Source organism: Scatophagus argus, chromosome 3 (genome assembly GCF_020382885.2).
Source record: "Scatophagus argus isolate fScaArg1 chromosome 3, fScaArg1.pri, whole genome shotgun sequence".
Lineage (NCBI taxonomy): Eukaryota > Metazoa > Chordata > Actinopteri > Scatophagidae > Scatophagus > Scatophagus argus.
Genome location: NC_058495.1, coordinates 8,328,827 through 8,351,634, shown reverse-complemented (window position 1 = coordinate 8,351,634; position 22,808 = coordinate 8,328,827). Strand labels below are relative to the sequence as shown.

Genomic DNA, 22,808 nt, shown 5'->3' with positions numbered 1-22,808 from the left:
TTAAAAACACCCAAAACATTTAATATACTGCCATAGAAAACTTGGAGGACTAGAAAATATCCACTCTTTAGAACCTAAAAAATATATTTTTTGGCATTTTTATGCAAAAAAAAAACCAAAACAATAAAATAACAAAACTAATAAAAAGTATTGCTATTTAATCTTCTGTTGATTGACTAGTTGATGAATCGGCAATGACTTGTTGTCCACTGAAGACCAATAAGGGAAAAATTGCTGATTTGTGTCAGTGTGAAATTTGAAACTGACTAAAAAGTTGCTTATGACTTCACTTGGACATGATCCCAAGGACTTGAGGCTTGATACAGACAGCTCTTACGCATGTAGTTCCTAATCTTAGACATTTTGTGCAATAATATGTTGATATCACTTCTCACAAAAACGCCCTTTCCTTATTTATTTATTTTTGTTTGCATTTTGGTACTCACAGACACATTTAACAACTTCAAAGTATCTCATCCCATCCCTCAGAAATGTGTAGTGTTCAACTAAAAGTACTGCAAAAATTGTGAAGCTGATTTGAAGTATAATGGTAACAATGAGTAAAAACAGGGTTAATGTATTCCTACTGACGCCCATCATTGCTGTGCATCCCGTTATCATGCAAATGAAGCGGGACGAGTGGCCGATGTGTCATGCCCTTTTAAGAAAAATGAGAAATAGTCAGGAGTGACGTCTGCTGCGCACACAGGCCAGAGGCAAACTGACACTTGCGGAGGGGCGAGAGACAGCGAGCGAGAAACGGTGAGTGGAAATGCCAAACTTTACTAGATGCTAAAAGCGGTCAAATAACTCATTTGCGTGGGAGCACGTCGCGTTGGCTCTTGCGAAATGATAAGCAGAAACCGGAAGCTGCACGGCGCGTGTTTTACATGTCGGATAAATGAAAAGAATTGGCCGCAAGTAGAAAACCGAGTGTGCACTCCCATTTTAGTCAAGGCCAGGCGGAAGGGCAGGTAATGTTAGCAATCGGCTGTGTCTTTCCCGAGCAAATTCAACATAATGCGGGTTGATTTTAAACCTGCCAAGTCCGGCTGATGTTTGAGCTATGAAATGTGCTTGATTGCAGCGTGTTTCTGACAACCTAGCTGTGTTTTGATAATGCGCTAATGAAAGGAATGTGTCGGTTAGCTAGCTTGCTTGCTAACGAGCCGTAGCTAGCGGTTGTGAAGTGTCGGCGGCCCATCTCTGGCAGTTAAAGCTAGCTAGTTAGCGGCATTTTGCTAACAAGCTTGATAACGGGACTTAGTGTAGGTGCTGGTATGGAACTAGATTGATTATGGACAGATGCTGGTCCCAGTTTCAAGGATTAACGATTGTGGTATTTTAAGGATTTGTGTGTAGGTGGGTTTACGATTGGAACAGAATTTGATTAATGTTACAGAAGATACGATTGTAATAATAACGCATTGGCGGACTGCTCTGTGGTATAGTCACAGCCACAGATTGCAGGGACTTAGCATGACCTGGAGTGATAAGCATATGCTACTGCCGTAAGCAAATTAGGTGGATTCCCAGTGTGATAACCCACGAGCTCAAATGACTGTCTCTTGTGTGGGTCCAGGCTTTATGGCAGCCTGTTGCAGGTTATTTTTGCTGTTGGGAGAGTGATGTGTGTACTTTGCACTCCATTTTCAAATTATAAACGCACAGCAGGTGAACTCTAATAATAATATTTCGTTCCGGTTATTGAGTAACTGGTAGATGTTCCTGAAATAAACCTAACTGTCTCAAAGGCACATTTTTCACCCTGTGGTAACTGAAATGATGCATCTGCCTCATCCCGTGCCCTGAATCTCTTCATAGCCCGGGTTTTGATGATGAGATACAACCCCCACCCCTCGCTGTCTGGAGTCTAGAACAGGAACAGAGACTGGAAGAGACTATTTTAGTAGGTAGCTACTCCTTTTCCATCCTATCAGCATGAAGCCTTCTTGTGCTCTGGAAAGAGGATGTGGTTACAGGTCAAGGCCTCAGCGACACAGATGCACTGTGCTGATGGTGTTTGTCAGTTACAGATCTTTGTCATAATTAAGTCACAGCAAGGTTTTTGTGTTTCAGGCTGCAGTTTGCTTCTGACTCATCGGGGCATTCAGAGTTACAGTGAACTTGATAAGAAATTGTGCAACTAGATAATTGGGACTTTTATTTCTTGTTAGTCCACTGTTTTCTCTTTAGGTATAACTGATAGAGAAGATTGTTGTTGGAGATTGGATACTGAGTTGACTTAAGAAAAAATGTCGAAAAAACATCCTCACCACTTGTGTATTTCATTACTAGAATGGTCTATCAATTGTGAAGATCAGTTCTTTAAATGACCTGAAACATAACAGTACTTGCCAGGGTCACAGCATTTATTTTTATAGGATCAGGTGGCAAAGGTTTATTCTACATGCATGTAGATTTATAATTTCTGAGGAAGTTTCCTAAAAAGAATTTTTGTGCTAATTATTTCTGTTTCAATTAACTGCTGAGCGAGCTTGGGACATGTAGAAAAAAAGCGCAATTTAACCACAGGCAATCATAAACTTCACCATACATGAAGTATAAAGTTCAGAGTAATTAAATAAATTGAAATAAAATGAAAAATGATTATTATTACACTCAGATTTGAGTTGAAATGGCACAATGCTTTGAAAGAAAAAATGAATTTCAGCAGCTGTTTTTCAACTCAACACAACTGAATGAGCTAACCAATCTCAAAACTTGTCTTCTGTATAATTAGTACCAAATAACATGCTTCTTTACAGGACATTACTTGGTTATTAATAAGTGAGCTACAAAGTAGAGCATAACTTTTCTGTCTTATTTAGGTGTTCTGCTGTCAGCATAATCTGGGTTTTCACCTAAAGGTAGTGGGTTTCTAATGCTGAACTCTGTGTGAACAAGTGATGTGAACTGTGGTTTTGGTGGAGGTAATGAGTAACCCAGAGCTTATCAACATTAAAAAACACTCTGCCAAAACTACTATTATCTCACCCTGTTTTTTCCTTCTATCCCTAAACCTCAAGTGGTTGTTTCTTTCTTATCCGTGTAGCTCCTGTTATTGTCATGTGGTTTTAAAAGCAAGAAAATAAGAAGACTACACAAGAGTCTGTATCATGCGGCTAGCTTAACCGACGGATGTGTGCATTTTCACCATCCGCACTGGTTGGAGGAGATACAGAGGGCATCTGTCAATCATATCTTCCTGCTGAGTCAGGTGCTGTGACAGTTTCATTGCTGTCAGATTAGCCTCACTAGATCAGGAAACAGTGGGTCATACATGGTGTGGTGTAGCTGTGAAGACTCCTGAGGTCTTATTTCAGTTTCCTCTAGTTTGAGACATAGTTTATGCTGACACATTCGCTGCATATTGTTACTTGCAGCTTGCTCGTCCAATTTCCAGCCTTAGATGGATACATACCTTTGGCCATAGAGGGAGAGTGATACAGTGATGTCATGGTACAGCATGTTTTCTGTGGCATGTGACTTTCCTTCACTCCTTATTTGCTGGGGTTACTACAAGAGCAGAGTAACAGCAGTGGCATGTTTGTTTTGTTGGGAATGACAGTGTGTAGTTGATGACAGTGGAAAGAGGGAGAGGTTTGGTTTTAAAGAGAGATGTCCTTAAATGGCCCTGTGTGTGTGTGGGTGTGTTTGTGTGTAGGCAGGCATTTGAGAGAGTGCTGTGTTGTGTGTTTTCCTGGTAAAGTTGAAAGTTTTGCAGATAAGGTGTCAGAGCAAGAGCATCCTTTCATTTAACTCACTCTTTTTGGCCTTTTGTAGAAAAGGCTGCCTTTGGATGGGTGTTGTTGACTAATTGAATATTAAGCAGAATTTGTTTGATCTTGAACAGACTTGGGTGGTATTTGTGTCTCAGCACAACCACTTTACCATTCTCAAGAATATGAATTAACCCACTCGAGCGGAGAAATTGTCTCCTTTACTCCTGCTTGAGCTCAGACATACAATCTTGCCTTTTCAGTGATGCATTCACTTCCGAACTTGATTGTATGCAAAGGCAGAACTTCATCATCAGATTGCCAGCACATTACCAGCCAGTCTCCATACACTTTTATAACATGAGGGAAGATGTAGTTGTGTAGAATTTAATAGAACTATCAACTTTGAAGTAACTAAATCAGCATTGCCAAAATATTTGTCATTTTCAGGATAAGGTAGAAGTTTATTTATTCTGCGGGTGTTCAAAAAGATGTTACTGAGCTCCTATGGCACAGGAACTGAAGTGCTTAAACTCAGAATTATACATTGGGTAGAGGTTTAGTCACCAAATGAGCATTTCCCTCAAATGAGAATCTTGACCACAATGCCTACCAGTTCATGTTATGAATGTGCCTGCTGCTTGGGTGTCTGTTGCCCGTTCTCTCTTTCTCATTGTGTCATTTTTGCTGTGCTAAGCACCCAAATTACAGAAATGAAAAAAGAAAATCCTTAGTCTTAGACTAAAGTAAAGTCAGTAAAGTTCCCTTTTTAGTTTAGGGTTGTTGATTGCCAAATGCATGGAAATATCACTAATATCACTATTGAGCCAAATTTCCATTCCCGATATCAAGGGCTTCACACATAAAACTATTGAAACAAAGGCCAGTGAATATGCTCAGGTTTTCCTTTTTCAACAACAGCATGTAAACTTGTCAGTATTTGTGTTTTAATTGATTGGAAAGACAACAGTACAAATGTAGGTAAGAAACTCTCTTCTCTTCATTTTATTTATTCTTTATAACTGGTTGCATCTGTGCCTATCTTTCTTGGTTGACTCAATTTTCACCAATAAAGATCTGGGTCTGCTAATGACTGAGGTTATGTGAAATTTGAACACAGAAGTAAGAGAACATTAAATATTCCAATAACTATAATTAACGTGAAAAGTAGATCGTGGACCCCTTCAAGATTGATCTTGATCTAACATGATCAGATTGCTCATACCTACTTTGAGACCAATACATAAATTAGAAAGTGGGCAGGGTTCATGTATTTCAGTTGTACTCCTTAAAGGGACAGAACAAATCCAATTTGACACTTTTGGTGGCGCAGATGTCCTCCATAACAACCTCCGAAGCAGTCGCAAAACAATCTAACTGCCAGTGTCACAGACTGCGTTCCTGACATCATCTGTCCTAGCAGGGGTCAGTCCACAGCGTCCATACAAGAACCATGACGTGTGGATAGTTGACAAGTGAGGCCTAGCCTAAATCTAAGTGTGACATTGTCGCTATGACATCGTGTATGTGACGCTGTGTATGCACTTGACTCTGTACTTTGTACTTGTTTACATGAGAGTGCAGCAGAGACTCTAGCACTGTGTTCTTTTGCTTTTCCTCTCCGCGGCTCCTCTCTAATTGTGCAAGGAGAACTTGTCTTTGTGCATAGAGGATTAGTGAGTATGAATTATTCACAGTCTGGGCTTCATATCCCACATGGTCACTGCTTGCGTTTGAAGTTGGAGGTCCTTAGTCCTTTGTCCACACCACTGAGTATTTTGATGGAGTGTGCTGTAAAAAGAACAGTGTAGGAGGGGATCATCTGCTTCCCAGAATGGCTGGTGATTAACTTTTGATGGTTTGCATTAAGGGTTGATCATCAAGTAAGGCTATTCTGTGTTCCTTGAGACCTTCCTTGAACATAAGCCAATTTCTCAGCACAGCCTCGGTGCCTTCATGTTGCACTTTTCAACCCATGACCGAAAAGTTGAATCCTCCGGTTTCTATGTCATAGTCCTTTGATGTGCAGTCGGAGAAACCCGGTGTTGTTCACTCTCTGTTTCTTCCCTAGGATGTTTGGACACAGGCACAGCTCTGTCTTTTATCAGTAACTGGATAAATGTGATAGTTAGGTGTCACCTTATCTATATTGTGATTTTGCTTTGCTAATCATTATTTTCAGTGCAGGAACAGTTGAGGAAAGTGGTGGAAAAAAATGTCTACATCCCAAGAGAATACTGAAATGAATTATGTTAATAATGCAGATTATCTCAATACATATTTTAAAAGAAATGCATGACTTTTTTTCTCAGTGAAAACTATTCCAAATTTGGTGATTTGGAACTTTTCATATGAACTGAAGTAGGGCTGCAGCAAATTATGATTTTAGTTTAAGTTAGTCGTGGTCATAAAAATAAATTCAAAAGGATTAAGGATAAAGTTTATTCACATTGAATGTGTCGCATGTCCAAAGTGCACCAAATTCGACATCTTTGGTTCTCTAAAAAGACACCCAACAGGTGTGAAATAGATTGGTTGAACTTTTCTCATGAAGGACATATGGAGAGTAGAGTTTGAGTGGTTAAACTGGCGCCGACAGGAGGTTTTACAAACTATTGTTATTGGCGTAACATGGATCAGATCGTGGCTGCTGATGGATATTATATTGAACTTAAATAAAATTTAACTTTATACACGACACTTTATTATCGCATGATATAATTAATGCATTAGACTGAAGATGACTGCTGCTCTGCCCAAAGCATGCTGTCTCTGTTTTGTTGGGATGCTGGTTGCGTTAATGTTAAACTTGATCGTTATAGTGGCTGCCACTGAAACTGGCAGAGGCACAGTTTTTAGAGTTCATTGAATGTTCAGGATGGGCTTATGCAGCTTGGCATTCTTGAACTTTGTTGAGCTTGGCCAGTCTTCTTGAAGGTTGTAGTATCTAGAGTAATATATCAACATACTAGACAGTTTCTCTTGAGCCAAAAAAACAACATAGCATAGCAGAATGCTAACTGCTAATGGAGGAATAGCTTATAGCTAAACATGCTGCAGGGCTCAGAATATCTGTTCAGAGTAACGTGAAGTATTTAACAGTGAACAACAGTTTAATGTGACAACCCCACAGTTTACAGTCATAGAAGACCAGAGAAACCCAATAATATTTTATTCTGATCAGCAAATTCAAATGTTTGCATCTCTAAACTGAACAATTAAATGTGTCTTGACTTGTTTGAAAACAGTAAAGCCACACACTTGACTGTTTTTCTTGGCTCTTAAAAAGCTTACATTTTGGAGTTGCTCGATTTTCACACAATTACGTTGTTTTGACCAATCTCTTGCTGTTTGTTGTATAATCAAGCTTACAAAGATATAATTTGATGTGAGACCAAAAAGGAGATAATTAATCAGAAATTTCCTACATCACGCAGCCACAACTAAACCTCAGTGTAGCAGTCGCTCCGTCTCTGTAGCCCAACTGGTAGTGACCCAGTTGGCTAACCCAACTGACTTGATGCCACAATGTGTGCCAGTGATTCGAAGCCTCTGTATTCCTTAAAGGGATATTCCAGTGATTTTGCAACTTCCTCCCCATCACAGTTTCCACTTCCCTCAGCTGTTTTCTGTCATTACTTGTAAAGACTGTCACCATACTGTTGTTTTACAATACCAAAGAATGAGTGAGTGACTAAAATAATCTAACAGCAGGCTGTGTTTTGGTGTGTGAATTCAAGATGATTGTGTCATAAAGCAGAATATCTGCCAGTTCCATATATCATCTCCCCTTCAGTCCCCCCCTACACTCAAACACACCACAGCTGGTTTGTGTTAGAGAGGGGTCACATACTCTTCACCTCCTCCACCCTGAAGCAGCTCCACTTATGGGTGTTCCCTCCATTGTTGTGCTGTTTCTTGTCTGTAACCTCCAGGAATGAGTAGAATCCTTCCTTTCAGGAGTGGAAAAACTTACGGATCTGACTGAGAAAATTTCTTTGTTTTGCTTAAAAAAAAAACGCAACAAAGTTAGATCTTGTTGTTGTTTTTTTTGGCTGTTGTTTTTTGCTGTTGTTTTTGTTTGCTTCTTTTTCTTATTTTTATTTTTATTTTTTTACCATTTTCTCATTTTGTCTGTCCCATTTTGCTTTTTCATATTTATCCAGTGCAGATTGTTGGGCTGTCCAGTGAAGCAAACCTGCCATGCGTGAATACAAGCTAGTGGTGTTAGGCTCTGGAGGTGTGGGCAAGTCCGCTCTGGTGAGTACTCTCTCCTCAACCCTTTCCTGCCCCCTCCTACCTCAAACACCCCTGCAGTGGATGCCCTTAAGACTTTGAGGGACTGCCATTTAAACAGCAAAGTTTTCAGAGAAAACTGTTTTAACATTTTTGTCATGGGGGGCCACAAGAGTAGATATAAAACTGTCCTCATTTTTACTGAAACTTTTTCTTTGAACAAGACAGTTTAATAGTTGCTTAGACAACATGCTTATATTTTGTTTCCAGTAAAATGATGGAGACCTAAATCCCACAGAACAGATTAAATATTTTATGTTTTTGGACATTTCTGTGTCTTCATTGGACAGACTGAGGTGAAGAGACAATGAGGAAATGGGAAGACATTGTTGCATGAAATGCAACAAAGGTTGCCCGCTGGAGTTGTACCGGCACTTCTGAAATTAGATGGCAAACGCTGTAACTATTTGGCTGAAAATAAACTCTTGATTCAGATACTTAAACACCTTAAACTCCATTTTTTTGTTATTACAAGGCTGTCAGGAGGCCATGAATGTCTGAGAAATGTTACATGCCTTGCTTATTTAACTTCTACCAGGTGTCAGTCCAGGTGTCTGTACCAGTCAGGTTAATCCCTCAAACTGGCAGGCTGACATGTTTAGACCTTGAGATATTAACAGGTGAACTCAGTCTACCCCTAATGCAAACCGTCCATTAAGCACAGTGCTTAATGTAGCACAGTTGTACCTTTAGAGTTGCTTTTTGCCCATGTATATCTGGTACACTGATATAAAATTCCGAGGTTGAACTTTGCATTCTGGCTGGTCTTACTGGCAACATCGTGAACATATTCTGTGTCTGTGTCCTACCGAACTGTTGTGATAACAGCTATGAGACATGGCAGGTTCGACCATATTTTGCCACTTCGTATGTTTTGTTCTTGTGGCTGGGGGGTCACATTGATCTGACATTGGCTTGCTCTTTGTCTTCTCTTACAGACAGTTCAGTTTGTACAGGGAATCTTTGTGGAAAAATATGACCCTACAATAGAAGACTCGTACAGAAAGGTGAGTGTCCCTTGGGGGGGGGGGGCTGCTGGACTGGAAAGAGCTGATTGTTAGCAGCTGCTCTGCAGGTTCATGACATGATACTGTGCTCTTGTTTTTTTTTTCCTCATCTTATTCATCTTTTCATTTCTCTCTCTTATTTTTCTTTTCTCTTGCCTCTTCTCATCCACTCCTCTGTGTTTCTTGTCTCTCTTGGTTTTTATTGTATGCGGTATTTTAGATATTGAGTATTGTGTTCATTGACCTGAAATTAAGCTGTACATTATCTGAGTCTATAACCATTTTTCTTTCTGTTACAGCAAGTCGAGGTAGATGGACAGCAATGTATGCTTGAAATTCTTGACACAGCAGGCACAGTAAGTAAACTCTATACCAATGTACTCTCTGTCGATACCTGTATTGCTGTGTATAAAGAGCCCCCGAGTCACTGTATTGAACACTGACATTTAGATACTCGGGTGGTTGGTTCAACTTTTTCTCTAGCGCCACCATGAGGTTGACATTCATGGTTTTATATGAAATTTCTTGAGTACCACTGGGTGGATTACGTTGGTATTTGATGCAGACATTTCTGTTCCTCTCTGGGGATCCGTTCAGTTATTAATTAATCCCTCAACAGTTCATCATAGTGTCATAGGTTCAAAACAAAGCACTCAAAGTCATGTTCATGTAGACAGAGCTCTCTTTTTTTTATTTTCTTAGTCCAGCACAGGTATGCTAGAAGAATGTGGCAAAAGCAATTGTATGTGCACCTGTACAAAGTACATGTTCACGCTTGTTTCTTGCGGAATAAAAAAAGGGTGCCGATCCTCTATCCAGACTGCACAGTGGGTGCGTGTGTGCTGTGGAAAAGCTTGACAGAAAGAATTCATTTCCAGTGCACAGGTCACACCAATGTGATTACCTTTTATGTGCACTTATATAGACTAAATGTTAAACAGTATATAAACTGTCAGAGAGCAGATGACAGAGCTCATCCCATCCTTCCTCTTGTGTCTTTCTCGCTGTGTAGGAGCAGTTCACAGCAATGAGGGACTTGTACATGAAGAACGGCCAAGGCTTTGCCCTGGTATACTCCATCACAGCACAATCCACCTTCAACGACCTCCAGGACCTGAGAGAACAGATTCTACGAGTAAAGGACACAGAGGATGTAAGTATACAGTATGCACACTTAGGCTAATTTTATTTATTTTTTTATTTTCTGTCATGCATTGTAGAAACACAGATAGTGGAAAATAGCACAGATAAGTTAAAAACTCTTCGCTTCAGTGTTCACAGCCACCTACATTGTTCAGGACCAGATTGCACAGTTGCTATGGCTACCATTCAGTACTGTAATCACGGCATGTTATGACAATAATTATAATTTTGTATTACCTCGTCATAATGTAGGTGATGTCACTGCTTTCTTTGTATGTTGTTCGTAGAAGATGAGGAGAAACTTATATACTGTACGCTGCTTAACATGAGCTAATATTAGCGTCATGCAGGCCCCTGTGGGTTGATTATTTCAACTGTGTTTATTCTGGACACAGAGCCATAGTTCCCCCTTAGTTAAGAGTCCGGTAAAAAATAAGGGAATGTCTTTGTCTCTCCAGGGGATATCCAGCCCTTAGTTTTGCTTTTTGTATGAACAGTGTTGTTTCCCCCTGAACCTAGATCAGTAGCAGCCCAAATTAGAAGAGGATGTGTCATGTCTTCATTTTCCTGGTGTTTGTTAGAAGCACATTTCCATTTTTCTGTATTGCTGGTAAATTGTGAGGCTGTTGAGTGAATAAGCCCTCCATCCCCTCTCTGGTGGGGCAAATAGTGCGTCAGCAGGATCTAAGATGCCCTTTTTTGGTGATCTCTGGAGGGAGCAAATGTTACCATAACTCTCTCTCTCTCTCTCTCTCTCTCTCACTCTCTCTCTCACTCTCTTTCTCTCTCACTCTCACTCTCACTCTCTCTCTCTCTCTCTCTCTCTCTCTCTCTCTCTCTCTCACTCTCACTCTCACTCTCTCTCACCCTTGTCAACCATCTGGAAAGCCCCTCAGCAGTCTGGCGTAGAAATGTTATTCATGTTCTAGAAGGTGATCTATAGTCCATCTCTTGCTCCCCTTCCTCTATATCAGTGCCAATTACACCTCTGTGCTTTTTGTTTAGACTGGCGTTTTCAGCATCTGTTGCTCTGTGTTCCCCCTTTTCTCTGTGGCCTGCCTTGTGGTCTTAATGTGGTCTGGCACTCTATGTGGGTGATTGGACTGTCAGGGATGATGTGCAAGGAAAGCCTCAGCTCATCAAAAACACACTAGATCGTGAGGCTGTGGTGCTTCATTAGAGCCTTTGTGGTTGGGGAGCTGAGGTTAGCCTCAGGCTAACAGATGGATTGCAGGATCAGTGGCTCCTCAACGTGCAAGAAAACAGTTGATGTCCCTTTTCTTCTCTGCTTCCCCTGAATAGAACCTCTCGTCTTAACATTTGTGATTATCTTGCTATTATGGCCACTCTGTCAACAATCAGTCCACCAATCATTAAGCCCTTACCTGTGATGACCATGACATCTGTTTATCTTTCTTTGCCTTTTGCAGGAATGCACGACCAAAGGAAATGCTTTACGTGTTTTCTCTCTCTTTTTTTTTTTTTCCAAACCATGAGTAGAGATTTCAAGCCATTACCGAGCTGAAGCAGACATTCTAGTTGCAGCTACAGCTGTTCTCATTCTCAGCTCTTCCACGCACCATTTACTGCAAAGCTGGTAAAATGTAACGCTTAATATTGCCAGGCTCAAATTAGAAAGTCTTTTAATGACTGTACATTGAACACAGTCTGGCCAAAATTCCATCTTCTTAAAAAATGTCATTAAGACTGAAGAATAAAGTAAGTGAGCAGTCACCAGTGTATTAAAAGCTCACTTGCCTTACTTCCTTCCACACTTCTTATGTAAGCGAAGTCTTATGACTTTTCCAGGCCATTTCCTTCTCTTGCTTGTGTGACTCGGCTGACTCCATGCTTGTGACTCACCACTCCATTTATTTAAGCTACTCTATATTCTCCAGTTGTGTGTTCTCCACATTCCAATGTTTAGCATGCCTTGTGGGCGGGACAGGACCTGTCTGTAGCGTGTTAACAGCATCCGCGCAGTTTCTCTGTGAGCTGTATGGATTCTTTCAGTAGGCTAATGCTGCTTGGTGTGCTGCTGACGCTGAACATTTTTTCTTCCCTGCATACCTCCATCCTGCTGTCCCTCTCTCCATCTTTTCATCCCAGCTCGCCTCAGAGTTTGTGTTGGGAGGGCATACCACTGGTTCTCCCAGGACCCCTTGGGAGAAATGTCGTTCAGCAGTCCAGTGCGAGAGGAGCTTGTTTGGATATCAAACATCAAGCATCAACCTCCATGGGGTTAATCTAAACATCGCAGTTTCCTGTCGCCTGCCTCACATCCCAGAGAGAGCAAGAGAGAGAAAAGAAAAAAGGGCCCTGGAACATTCATCCTATGCCTAAAATGTTACATTTTCTGGAGGAGCGTGGCCATGCTGCTGTCAAAAACGACCTCTCAAAAGCAGACTTGTGGGAAGTTTGAGCAAGTTAGTGCATGCCAGGATACTACCATATTGCTTGCAAATATCCAGTTTTTCCAGATCCACAAGACACGTCTAGGGGCAATTCTGGGACCAGGAGAAGGGAGCGACTGCAGGATTTCCCATGCATAGATTTATTTGTTACAAGCCCACCACAAATAGATTTCCCCAACTGATTTATTATTGGCGCCTCTTGTGCTGCATGCAAAATTTTCCACTAGTTGATTATGTGTCTGGCTTGTTAAGCTGTGCCACAAACACAAATATCCTGTGAACCTGAGACAAGGTACTGAACTCAACTGAAACTTTTTTCTGTTGCCATACAGTTCTACACTAGGTGGTATAGTAAAGCCAAGTTTTAATGTGGAATTACATGTCATGGCAAATGAACTGTGCACACACATGCACACACACACTATCATGTAAATCCAGAGACCAGACAGAGCATGGAATCCAGCTGAAATGTTCAAAAACATTCAGGAAGGAAAGCGATGTTATCCCTGCTGGGCGGGGCTGCCATGACTTCCTCCGGGCCAGCATGCTCCCTAGATAGCCAGTCAGGAAACAGCAGGCAGGATGAGACGCATCCCGACACCCTGACTGCCCCGGCTCTACCCACTGTGACAGTCGAGGCAGTAGTTTGCCCAGAATATTGTCTTCCTCATTTTTTTTTAACACCTTGGTTGTTAAAGCAGTGACTCAGGGAAAAAAAGAAGAAGTTTTGGGTATTTGGGAGATTCCAAAACCAGCTGCACTTCAGTAATTGTGTAAATGTGGAGTTCCGTTCTCACTTTTGGTCGGAAAGGAAATAAAACCAAAAGAAACTGTATTTACTGCCACCTCGTATTGATTCTTTAATCTCTCTTCTCACTGTTGTGTAACCTAAGTTTTTTTTTTTTTTTTTGGCCTTCCCACAGGGATGAATTGATTTTCTTGATTGGCGTTGTGTCCCTCCATTCCAAGCTTAAAATTTAAATAAATAAACTGCTTTGCTGTTAATAATCATGTCCCCACTCTTACTCTTACTCGCACAGGAGTTTTGTTAAAAAATATTACACTCTTCGTACTTGCCTCAAAGGAATTTATACTTTCTTTCTTTTGCTTGTCGTCAGGTGCCAATGATCTTGGTGGGGAATAAGTGCGACTTGGAGGATGAGCGTGTGGTGGGGAAGGAGCAGGGCCAGAACCTGGCCAGACAGTGGAACCACTGTGCCTTTTTAGAGTCCTCTGCAAAGTCAAAGATCAACGTCCTCGATGTGAGTATACACAGAAACAAACCGATGGTCACCCTGCCAATGAACCAGTATGGTTTATCTAAGACACAGGTAGTAATGAGCTCAGCTACTCAGTGCTGCACCCTCGTTAAACCCTCTGTGTGTAAATGCTGACATCAATCCATTTAGTGATGTGGCTTCAAGTGATTGGTTCAAGGTGCCACAGCGTAAGACCTGCCTTGTGTGACAGAGGATGCATGGTTTTGCTGCTGTTTAGATTTAGTTTTTGTCTCTTTGTGTCTTTCTTAGATCTTTTATGACCTGGTCAGACAGATAAATAGGAAAACGCCAGTGGAAAAGAAGAAGGCGAAAAAGAAATCCAACTGTGTCCTGCTTTAAAGACCCCCCCCTCCAGCCCCTGCAGCAGCTCTGAGCCAGGTGTGTGCGTCTGAAATTTCATAACACGTGTTAGTCATAAAGGCCCAGTAGCTGAAATGTTCATGAAGTCATGATGCATCGGCAGGCTGTAAGATTAATTAGTGTTATACAATATCTTTCTATGTCATCTTAGACAATGTTGCTTACATCACATGTAGTTTATCATTCATCACAGTCTTTTACTAGTTTGTTTGCCTGCAGTGAAGTCACAACATAACCTGATATTACATTGTACCAAGAGTGGTTACTGTCCCTTATTGAGCTTTCCAAGAAGATGCTGAGCACGCAAGGAAAACAGGAGAAACTTTTAGAGGTGCAGCTCAGAGAGAGTGCCCCCCCTTCAGGCAGACAGTGGTGCAACACATACTGTAACTGGAAAAATGTTGCCAAAAAATGTTTCCATGGAAACATTGTTTGATCAGCAGGGTCAGTTTCCAAATGAACAATTAACACATTACTCAACCTGCGCTCATCTTACTGAACCCAGTCTATGTTCAAAGGCTTTTTTTTGTGTATAGTTTCCAGTGCAACTCTCATGTGGTGATTGCACAGTAATTCTTCTGTACCCTGCATTTAAAATGTAGTTGTCGTCTGTTGTCACTTTTTGTGTGTGTCTACAGTTGCCACTCTCTGACATAATAACATTTAATTGATGCTGATTATTTAAAGATCAATTAAATGTTTTTGGACAGGTCCACATCCCCTGAGTCAGCCATGTGAAGTGCTTTCGTTAGCATTTTCTTTTTTCATCTTCATTTGAATGGGTGACTCACTGTGTGATGACTGGATTTAAATGTGGACTGCAGCAGCAGCTGGTTAATGTGTGAGGAAATCCTGATTTGTCATCATATTGTTTCCCGGGAAAATCAGAATTGCTTCTCCTTTTTTCTTTTTCTTTTTTTCGTGTTTTTTTTTTTTTTTTTTTTTTAGTTTTCTGAATACTGGTAATGAGGAAGTCTGAAAACAGTCACGCACAGTAAACCAGACTAATTATTATTATAAATTCTTCTAAATGAACAAGCCTAGTCTATTAATTTTAGATTGGCCCTTACTGGCATTCGCTTGTATATGATTCAGTAATTAATCTTCCACACTAGGTGGAACTTGACAGTAGATTGGAACTAACATTGTTGCAGTTCTTCTTGTAAACATTGATTTCCTTTGCTGTAATTTAAGTATGTTTTACTACAACCCCAGTTCTAAAATAGTTGGGTATATGTCAAGAGGGATTAGCGAGTTACCACATTCTGTTTTATTTATGTTTTACATACTGTCCAAACCTTTTTTCATTTGGGTTTTTATAATTGCCTCAAAGATTATGTCTTTTAGCTTGAAGTTAGTTGTGAACATGATCTTTTGTCATGATCTACTTTCACATTGGAATTCCATGACCTATTGTGAGATGGTATATTTTCTGAAAGAGAAACAACTTTAATTAAATATATAATCAGCTTATATATGTCTGTTTTTAATAGTCCTAGTAACTTTGATGAATGACAACTCAAACTATTGCATCACATTAATGCAAGAGTCCTTTAATGCCAAAATTACCATAAAGCGGTCGTGCTTGTTTATTTGCAACAGTGCCTGTAATGATCTTTTAACAGCCAAAAATAAATAAATTGCTTGGCTTCCTTCGTATAAGCAGTGGAGCTAAATCTCTGTATGGATGCAAACTGCTGTCATCTCATAGTGTACAGGATATGGTTTTATTGTCAACATCTAATTTTAGTTGCTGGTCACTTTTAACCAACAACTCACCCATTGTGGGTCAGAAGTCACTATGACTACGTCCACACTGCAGTTGAAGGTGATCCAGTTCAGACCCCCTCCCACCAATCTGATCGTTTTTGTCTTGACTGTTCACATTCGTCTGACCTGTCTCTGACATCAACATTGTCAAAAGAACTGTACCATGACCCACATTCACAACAAGCATGCTGCAGAAAGATAGAAAATGTCACTGGCATGACAATCCATCATCAGAATGAATAAAATAGTGGTTAGTTTCTTGAATTGTTTGCTGTGGTGACAGCCTGTCAGCTTTTCAGGTTCAGGGCATGATGGCATAAGAAGGGTCTTGACTGAAACATCTTACCATATATTATTAAATTGTCAACCTCCTGTCTCCCACTGTCCACCACTGGTGACAAGTGATGAATAATGATGTAACGGTGATGTGAGTGTGCTCAGTAGGAGGAAAACCACATGAATTCTGATCTGATCACATCAGCAGGAATCACACATATATCTGATTTATGAAAGTGGTTCAACTCACACTGCCATGAAAGAAGGAATGGAAAAAAAAACCCAAAACAAAACAAAGAAACAAAACAGATCAGATGTGCATATGAGCTCAAAATCAGATTTGGGCCACTTCTGCTTGCAATGTGAATGTGAATAGCCTCAGTGCTCCCATTGAGATTTAACCCTAGTGAACCTGTCCCTCACCAACCGTAAGAATGTTTCCACCCCAATGTGGAAAGTTTTAAAAGATGAGTTAATGTTCAGTCAGTTGAGCAATCTTGTGAGATCTCATGATGTGCATCCACCCTCACATGGAGATTCCTAAGTAGGGCCTCTGTAGGGCCTCTAAGTAGGGTCTTTCCAAACATTGAATGTATAATTCTAAAGCGTTCACTATACTCAAATCAAACTATCTTGTAGGATGTTGTATGACCACGCACAACACAAATACCATTTATAGTTGTTCCCCATAGGCGCTCTTAAAGGTAGTTAGAGAGTCCAGACAGTGTCTCCTCAAAGCTATTCCTGGTGTTGCACTTGGTTGTATACTGGTCAAGTGAAGTAGTTGTGTGAAGAATTACAGAAAACGGCTTGACAGTGAAGTTCAAACCCCTGCCTGGGGTCGTGATTGTGGGTTTTTGGTTTTTGGGAAGTTGCAAATACTTTAGCTAAGATCTCAACACGTGTAATCGCTAGCCTCTTTGTTGATGATAGAGGAGCCTCTGTCTGAAGTTTTATAAGCTCTCTGTTTGAGGCCCACTGCTTTTGGTCAGTGAGGCTAATAAGCAGCGGGGTGGTAAAATGAATAGGGAGACCTTCTCTTTAAACTGGAGAACTTCAGTATAAGCTGTCATTTCTGTGGGTGTCACCATGCTGAAGCATCCTGGAGCAAAAGGCTGACTCGCCACCAAGTTTAAGGCCATTTTCCTGTAGCTGACCCTTTTTGTCTGAGCAAACTAATCATTTCTTTACAAAGATCAGTGCAGTTTCTTCTCAGTACCAGTTTGGTATCACATTGTCAGAATCTTAACAACTCTATCCTCAAAATTTTCATGTCAACGTGAAACGCTTCTGCTGAATCTCCCGTGTTGTTTCTGGATCAGTTTTAAACATGCTATTGCCTCTGCCTGTTGCAGACTGCTAGCACTGAGGAGTGAGAAGAGTGCAAAATAAACCTGCAAAATTAGGTTTTCTGCAATATTACAGCAGTTTGGTCATATTGAGAGGCGTTAGTGCAGTGGAATGTGAAAATACATAGATGTAATTGCTACATTGTTAAAAATGTGAAAATGTAACATAAAAAGTGTGAGTCTAGAGTAAATAGTAGTGCCTCTTTTTTGTTTTGAAGTTAAAATGGGTGTGGCTGGACTCCCACAGTTTACAAGAGTTTGTCAACAGTTTTGGTCAGAGTGCAGTCCCTCAGAAGGCACTGTTAATGCATTTTGTGCAGTGTAGTAAGAACAAAACGTCAGTGTTGCCAGACCAGTGAAACACAGCTAACAGCTCATATATTGTGTCTATCATCTTCATTTACTTTTAACTTGCAGTGCAGGAGGAAATAAAACTGTGATATTATGGATAACACTGGATTAGTGAAACAGACTGTGCCATTGTGCCAGCCCAGACACCAGGGTTACTAAACCACCCACTGTGTTCCTTGTCTGAATCCATCTGTGTTGGTCAGTTAGTGAGTCCAGTGTGTGTGTGTGAGAGTGGGGCCTCTGTCAGCATGCCCCAGGGCGGTGTCTGTACCCCCCCCTGTTCACACGCTGGCCAGCCCAGTGAACCAACACTAATGGGATTACAGCCTCACTGTTCCTCTGTTCACAAACACCAACGCATACACTGTAGGAAAGAGAAAGAAAGAGAGAAAGAGAAAGAAAGGGTGGGAGGGTGGTGGTGGTGGCAGGGGTTACAGTGCCAGTCTCAGACCGGACAAAGGGAGGGAGAGAGAGTTAATGGGACATTTCACTTTGAAATGACTATTTTCCAGTTTGCTGACCTCAAGATCCATTAGTCTATGATTTTAGCTATCACTGTATTGACTGGGATAAGAAGTAGGGAGCTGATAGAATAGTATATTACTTCTTAAGGTATGAACTAGTGTTTGTAACTTTTTTTGATTTAATTTTGGACGTTGTAGGATATCATTTCTTTTGGGTACCTACAGCAACAGGTGTCCTTTTTCCCCCTCAGTGTTGCTGCTGCGTGTTGAGTCAGCTGTTGCTACATGTTGTTTTATCACCACAATACGCAACTCTGCCTTTAGAGTTTATAGACTTGGTTAATGAGCTCTGGGTTGTCTTTTAAACTTTGAAGTCTATAAGTTTAACCAGGATCTTAACCCAGCTGAGTTTCTCATATGTGACGCTCAGACAGACTTCTGCATAAGCCATTTTCAAAGTAGATGTTTTGAGCGATCACAGCAGCAAAAGCAGAGGTGTAACTGATGACACTGATTATGGCTGCATTCCATTTAAATTCCACAGTTAGCCATGCCAGTGAGCTGCAGTAGCATGTGTAAAAGCATGGCCCTGGACCCTTCAACATCTAAATGGAATGCAGGCATCATTAATCTTGTTAATAACGCCCGGTCTGCCACGATAAAGGTCTATTGGTTTACCCTTTCTAGGCTCCACTAGTCGCATGCCGTCACTCTCAAGTTGCATGGTACCACGCTCTACAAATGAGTGTCAGAGTCATTTGGGAATGCACTTCCCAGCAGTATGTGTGTACTGACTTCTGTTTCTATATTGTCAGTGCCCAGTCCTCAGCTTTTCCTGTTGGTAAAAACCAGTAGAGATTTTGTTCAGACAACACAGACCTGCCCACCAATGGCTCTCAGATTGGCAGACCTGCACAAGCAGTGTAGTCTGGGCTAGCAGGGCACCAGCAGTAGCTGTGCTAAGTGGCGATCTGTGGAGGTCTCCTATAAAGTGTGTGTGTGTATTGAGCTCATGTTGAGTTTATTCTGTTTTCCTCTAAGAGAGGGAACACTTGAAGCATTTCTATAGAGAAACATTACTGTCAAGCTTTTGTATTAAGAATCTGTTTAACCATTCATTTTTAATGTTTTGTTATTGTCTTTCAAATCCATTGAAATTGTTGTACGTCACTGCTCATTTCATTTAATAATTAGTGCACATTTTTGTATGCAACATTGATGTGGTTAATGTGAACTTTTGAAAGGGTCACACTAATATGTATACACACTGAATCCATCATGTCATGAATTTTTAGCTGCAGCCCAACTAGCTAGAAAAGCGTTCTGGCTAACAGGCTGTAAAATCTGACCAGACCTAGACGTCCTGGTACTTTTTAACATACTGTCTGTTGAGACGTACGAACTGTTTTTCTGTCATACTAAATAGCATGGTAATATGGGTATTGAAACATAGCACAAGCCTTTAAGACTTCAGAACATTTATGCATCACACATTTCTGTTTTCTCCTCCTCCGTTTTCCTCCTACACATGTAATGTCATCGACCGACCACTAGAGGACACTCACAGTTTGTAGTTGGTGTTATGGAAACTCCAGTCCAGGCAGGAAACGAGGACTTAACCACTGTGCTGTCTTGCAGAAATGCTGTAATGAAGAACTGTTGCCCTGATTGGAACGTGCCAGCATTCCAACAGCCCCACCCCCCATCCCTCCATCAGCCATAAACGGTGAATCAGCTGACTGAACTGCTCCTATCAAAGACGAGGATGATCTGCGCAAAGAGAGAGATGGAGAGAATAGAGAGAGAAAACAAAAGACAGTAAGAGAGAGAGAAGACTCTGGTCTCTCGTCTCTGAGGACCTTCCTCTGTGTCTCAGTTTCAGTGTGAACCCTGAATGGACAGTCTCCATTTCTGCACCAACAAACAATACCACAAACTTAGGATGATGATGATGATGTAAGCCTCTGAACATATGAAAAAAAATGTCCATGAGCCGCCTACATGGCCAGAAAGCAGCCCCTTATTTTCATTTTTTGACAGTTTAACATAAAAAAATAACAGCATTAAAGAAGGAAAATAAACTTAGAACTTGGATTCAGTATTTTTCATCTTTTTCAATATCAATATCGTATTTGGAAGACATGGAAGTTGACCTCTTTTAGTTGTATGATTATAAATATTCTTCAAAAACGAGCATGATAAAAATGCATCAGTTATTAAGTGTAGATGTTTTCAAGTGAAATCAAGTGGAAAAGTGAGAATTTTTTTATAGCCATACACCTAATCTCCATGCCTGTCATGTCAGTGATGATAGATCAAGGTCTGTAATATGTATTATTATTTTTATTATATATTTTTTTCTTTGTTCGCCCTGTTGTTCATCACGGACTTCTCTTCTGCAAATATCTCTCTCTGATGTGACTTAATTTTATACTCAGTCACTGGGATTTCATAGCTCCCATAATATATTCTAATGCCATTTTTTGCATAATAATGCTTCAGAAAAAAATGGGTCTTTTATAGAAGAAATATGGGGAAAAATAAGGATTGATTTCTATGTCTCTTGAAGCTGAAATATATTATACTAAACCAACTCTAATAATGCTTCTTGTGTTTTTCTGTCAATGATGTTCCAGCTTTTATGGATTATTAAAGTACATTTTAGTACATTTTCATTATATTGGTCAATGTATTTTTGTGAATTAAACTTTTATCCAGAGCAAATTTGACTTATTTTAGAAAAATGAAATTGAAAGGTGTTGTTTTGAAGTGTTCAAAGTTTCACACTGAACAAATATCGGAATTGCCTGGGAACTCTTTTAGCTGTTGTTAATCAGGCAGTGATTCTAAAGAGTGAAACCAGTCTGTTAACCATCAATAGATGGCACAGAGAGGACAGATATGTTGCAGTACATGCATTGTACCAGCTCATATGACTGAATGATGTTCTTGACTACATGTCATGCCTTACTTTTATTGACCACTAGGTGTCAGTATATATTAACCACATTTATTGGGAAGCTGTCAAATTGTACTGATTCAAATCCTGCATACCAGCAGTAAATTATATAATGTGGCTTAATGGGACAGTAATTCACAATGAAATTAGTGCATCTTTACACAAAAACATGATATGGGGAAGATGGAAGGATTTTATATGGGCTTCAATCCCCACAGTGTTTGTCTTGTACCCTGACTCCCCACAGCCTGGATTAATTCCTGCTTCTCACCTGAAAAAAGGGATTTTCTGTAATCTTTTCTAACTGCAAAGTGCAAGTGCGAAGGAAGGCTGGGGCTGATGGGGTGGGGGGGTGTAAGAATCAGAGTAGATGAAAGGTTGAAGGCGGGACTAAATAAATTCGAAGAGGATTTTTCTTTCTTGAATATTAAGTTGAAATAAATATATATAATAATAATAAGAAGAAGAATTTCATCTTAAACTGTATGTATGAAAAACATTCTTAGTATAACTGTTATAGTATTACATAACTACTTAATCAGTCCAGTATCCTGGGATTTTGGAGACCCTAGCGTATTCAGTTTAGAAAAATACTGCAGCACTGTTTTGCTCTGAATCTCCAACAGTGTTGTGGGCTAAAAGACTTCCAACCAATAGTCTAAAAGATATAGATATTAAATGAACGATTGCCTAAGTAATAAGAATTATCGATTGTAACTGTGATGATTCAACTGATCACAGTTGCAGTTACAATTTACAAGCTAGAATTCCTGGCATTTTGGCTTAAAAAATAGTTATAGCATCAAATCAATTCAGTTGTTTTATTGTAGTATAGCATGCTAACAAATCAATTGAAAAACTGTTCAGAAATAAAAAAAAAAACAAACAAAAAAAACAGTTATTGCATTTTTTTGAGTGATCTAGCAAATCAAGACACTTGATTGATGAGTCAGTATTACTATAAAACAATAGTCAGTGATTTACCTTTTGCATGCTGTATTCTGCACGTGACAATCCAACCATGTGTTTTGTCAGGAATCAGAATCAGGCCTTGACTGCAAGCACTTCTTCAAGTTAACATTTCGTTTTTAGAGGAGAAAAAAAAAATGCTGCATCATCTAAGCTTCTTATGTCTCAGAGGAGGAACGTGTCAAGCAGAGGAGGATGCTAAATGTCTGCTGGTGAGAACGGTGGAAAAGGGATTAGAGCGTATGACTCACTTCTTGTTTTTGACTCTTATCACCTACACTGCAGCCTTGATCAGGTTCTTAATCCCTTTAGTGGCTGAGAAGCGGAGTAATACCAAAACACTTCTGCATTCATTATCCTCTTTTTAAAATAATGCATGCTGTCATCCTCAAGACACCCCCTGTCCGACATTTCTTCAGCTCCTCCAGGTCCCCTTGGAGAAGTAGGA

General features: G+C 40.2%; 1 protein-coding gene across 5 annotated transcripts; it reads left to right on the top strand.

Annotated features, from left to right (window-relative positions):
• Positions 1–616: 616 nt before the first annotated feature.
• On the top strand, positions 617–21,031 carry LOC124056095 (ras-related protein Rap-1A-like). Of its 5 annotated transcripts, none has more exons than XM_046383201.1 (8): positions 617–762; positions 7,894–7,982; positions 8,957–9,025; positions 9,325–9,381; positions 10,038–10,178; positions 13,701–13,844; positions 14,112–14,240; positions 14,933–15,695. In XM_046383201.1, the coding sequence occupies exons 2-7, from the start codon at positions 7,926–7,928 to the stop codon at positions 14,199–14,201; spliced, it is 558 nt and encodes a 185-aa protein (XP_046239157.1). In that variant the 5' UTR covers positions 617–762; positions 7,894–7,925; the 3' UTR covers positions 14,202–14,240; positions 14,933–15,695. The 5 variants fall into 5 exon arrangements, with proteins under 5 accessions (XP_046239157.1, XP_046239155.1, XP_046239156.1 ...); XM_046383199.1 differs by lacking the exon at positions 14,933–15,695 and adding an exon at positions 20,071–21,031 and having other exon boundaries at positions 618–762; XM_046383200.1 differs by lacking the exon at positions 14,933–15,695 and adding an exon at positions 20,071–21,031 and having other exon boundaries at positions 629–762; positions 7,889–7,982.
• Positions 21,032–22,808: the final 1,777 nt, after the last annotated feature.

Bases quoted from the DNA above. Each gene is read 5' to 3' on its own strand.
- LOC124056095 (XM_046383199.1), top strand. From the start codon at position 7,926: ATGCGTGAATACAAGCTAGTGGTGTTAGGCTCTGGAGGTGTGGGCAAG. The intron at 10,179-13,700 runs GTAAGTATACAG...GCTTGTCGTCAG, and splicing joins GAGTAAAGGACACAGAGGAT to GTGCCAATGATCTTGGTGGG. The intron at 13,845-14,111 runs GTGAGTATACAC...TGTCTTTCTTAG, and splicing joins CAAAGATCAACGTCCTCGAT to ATCTTTTATGACCTGGTCAG.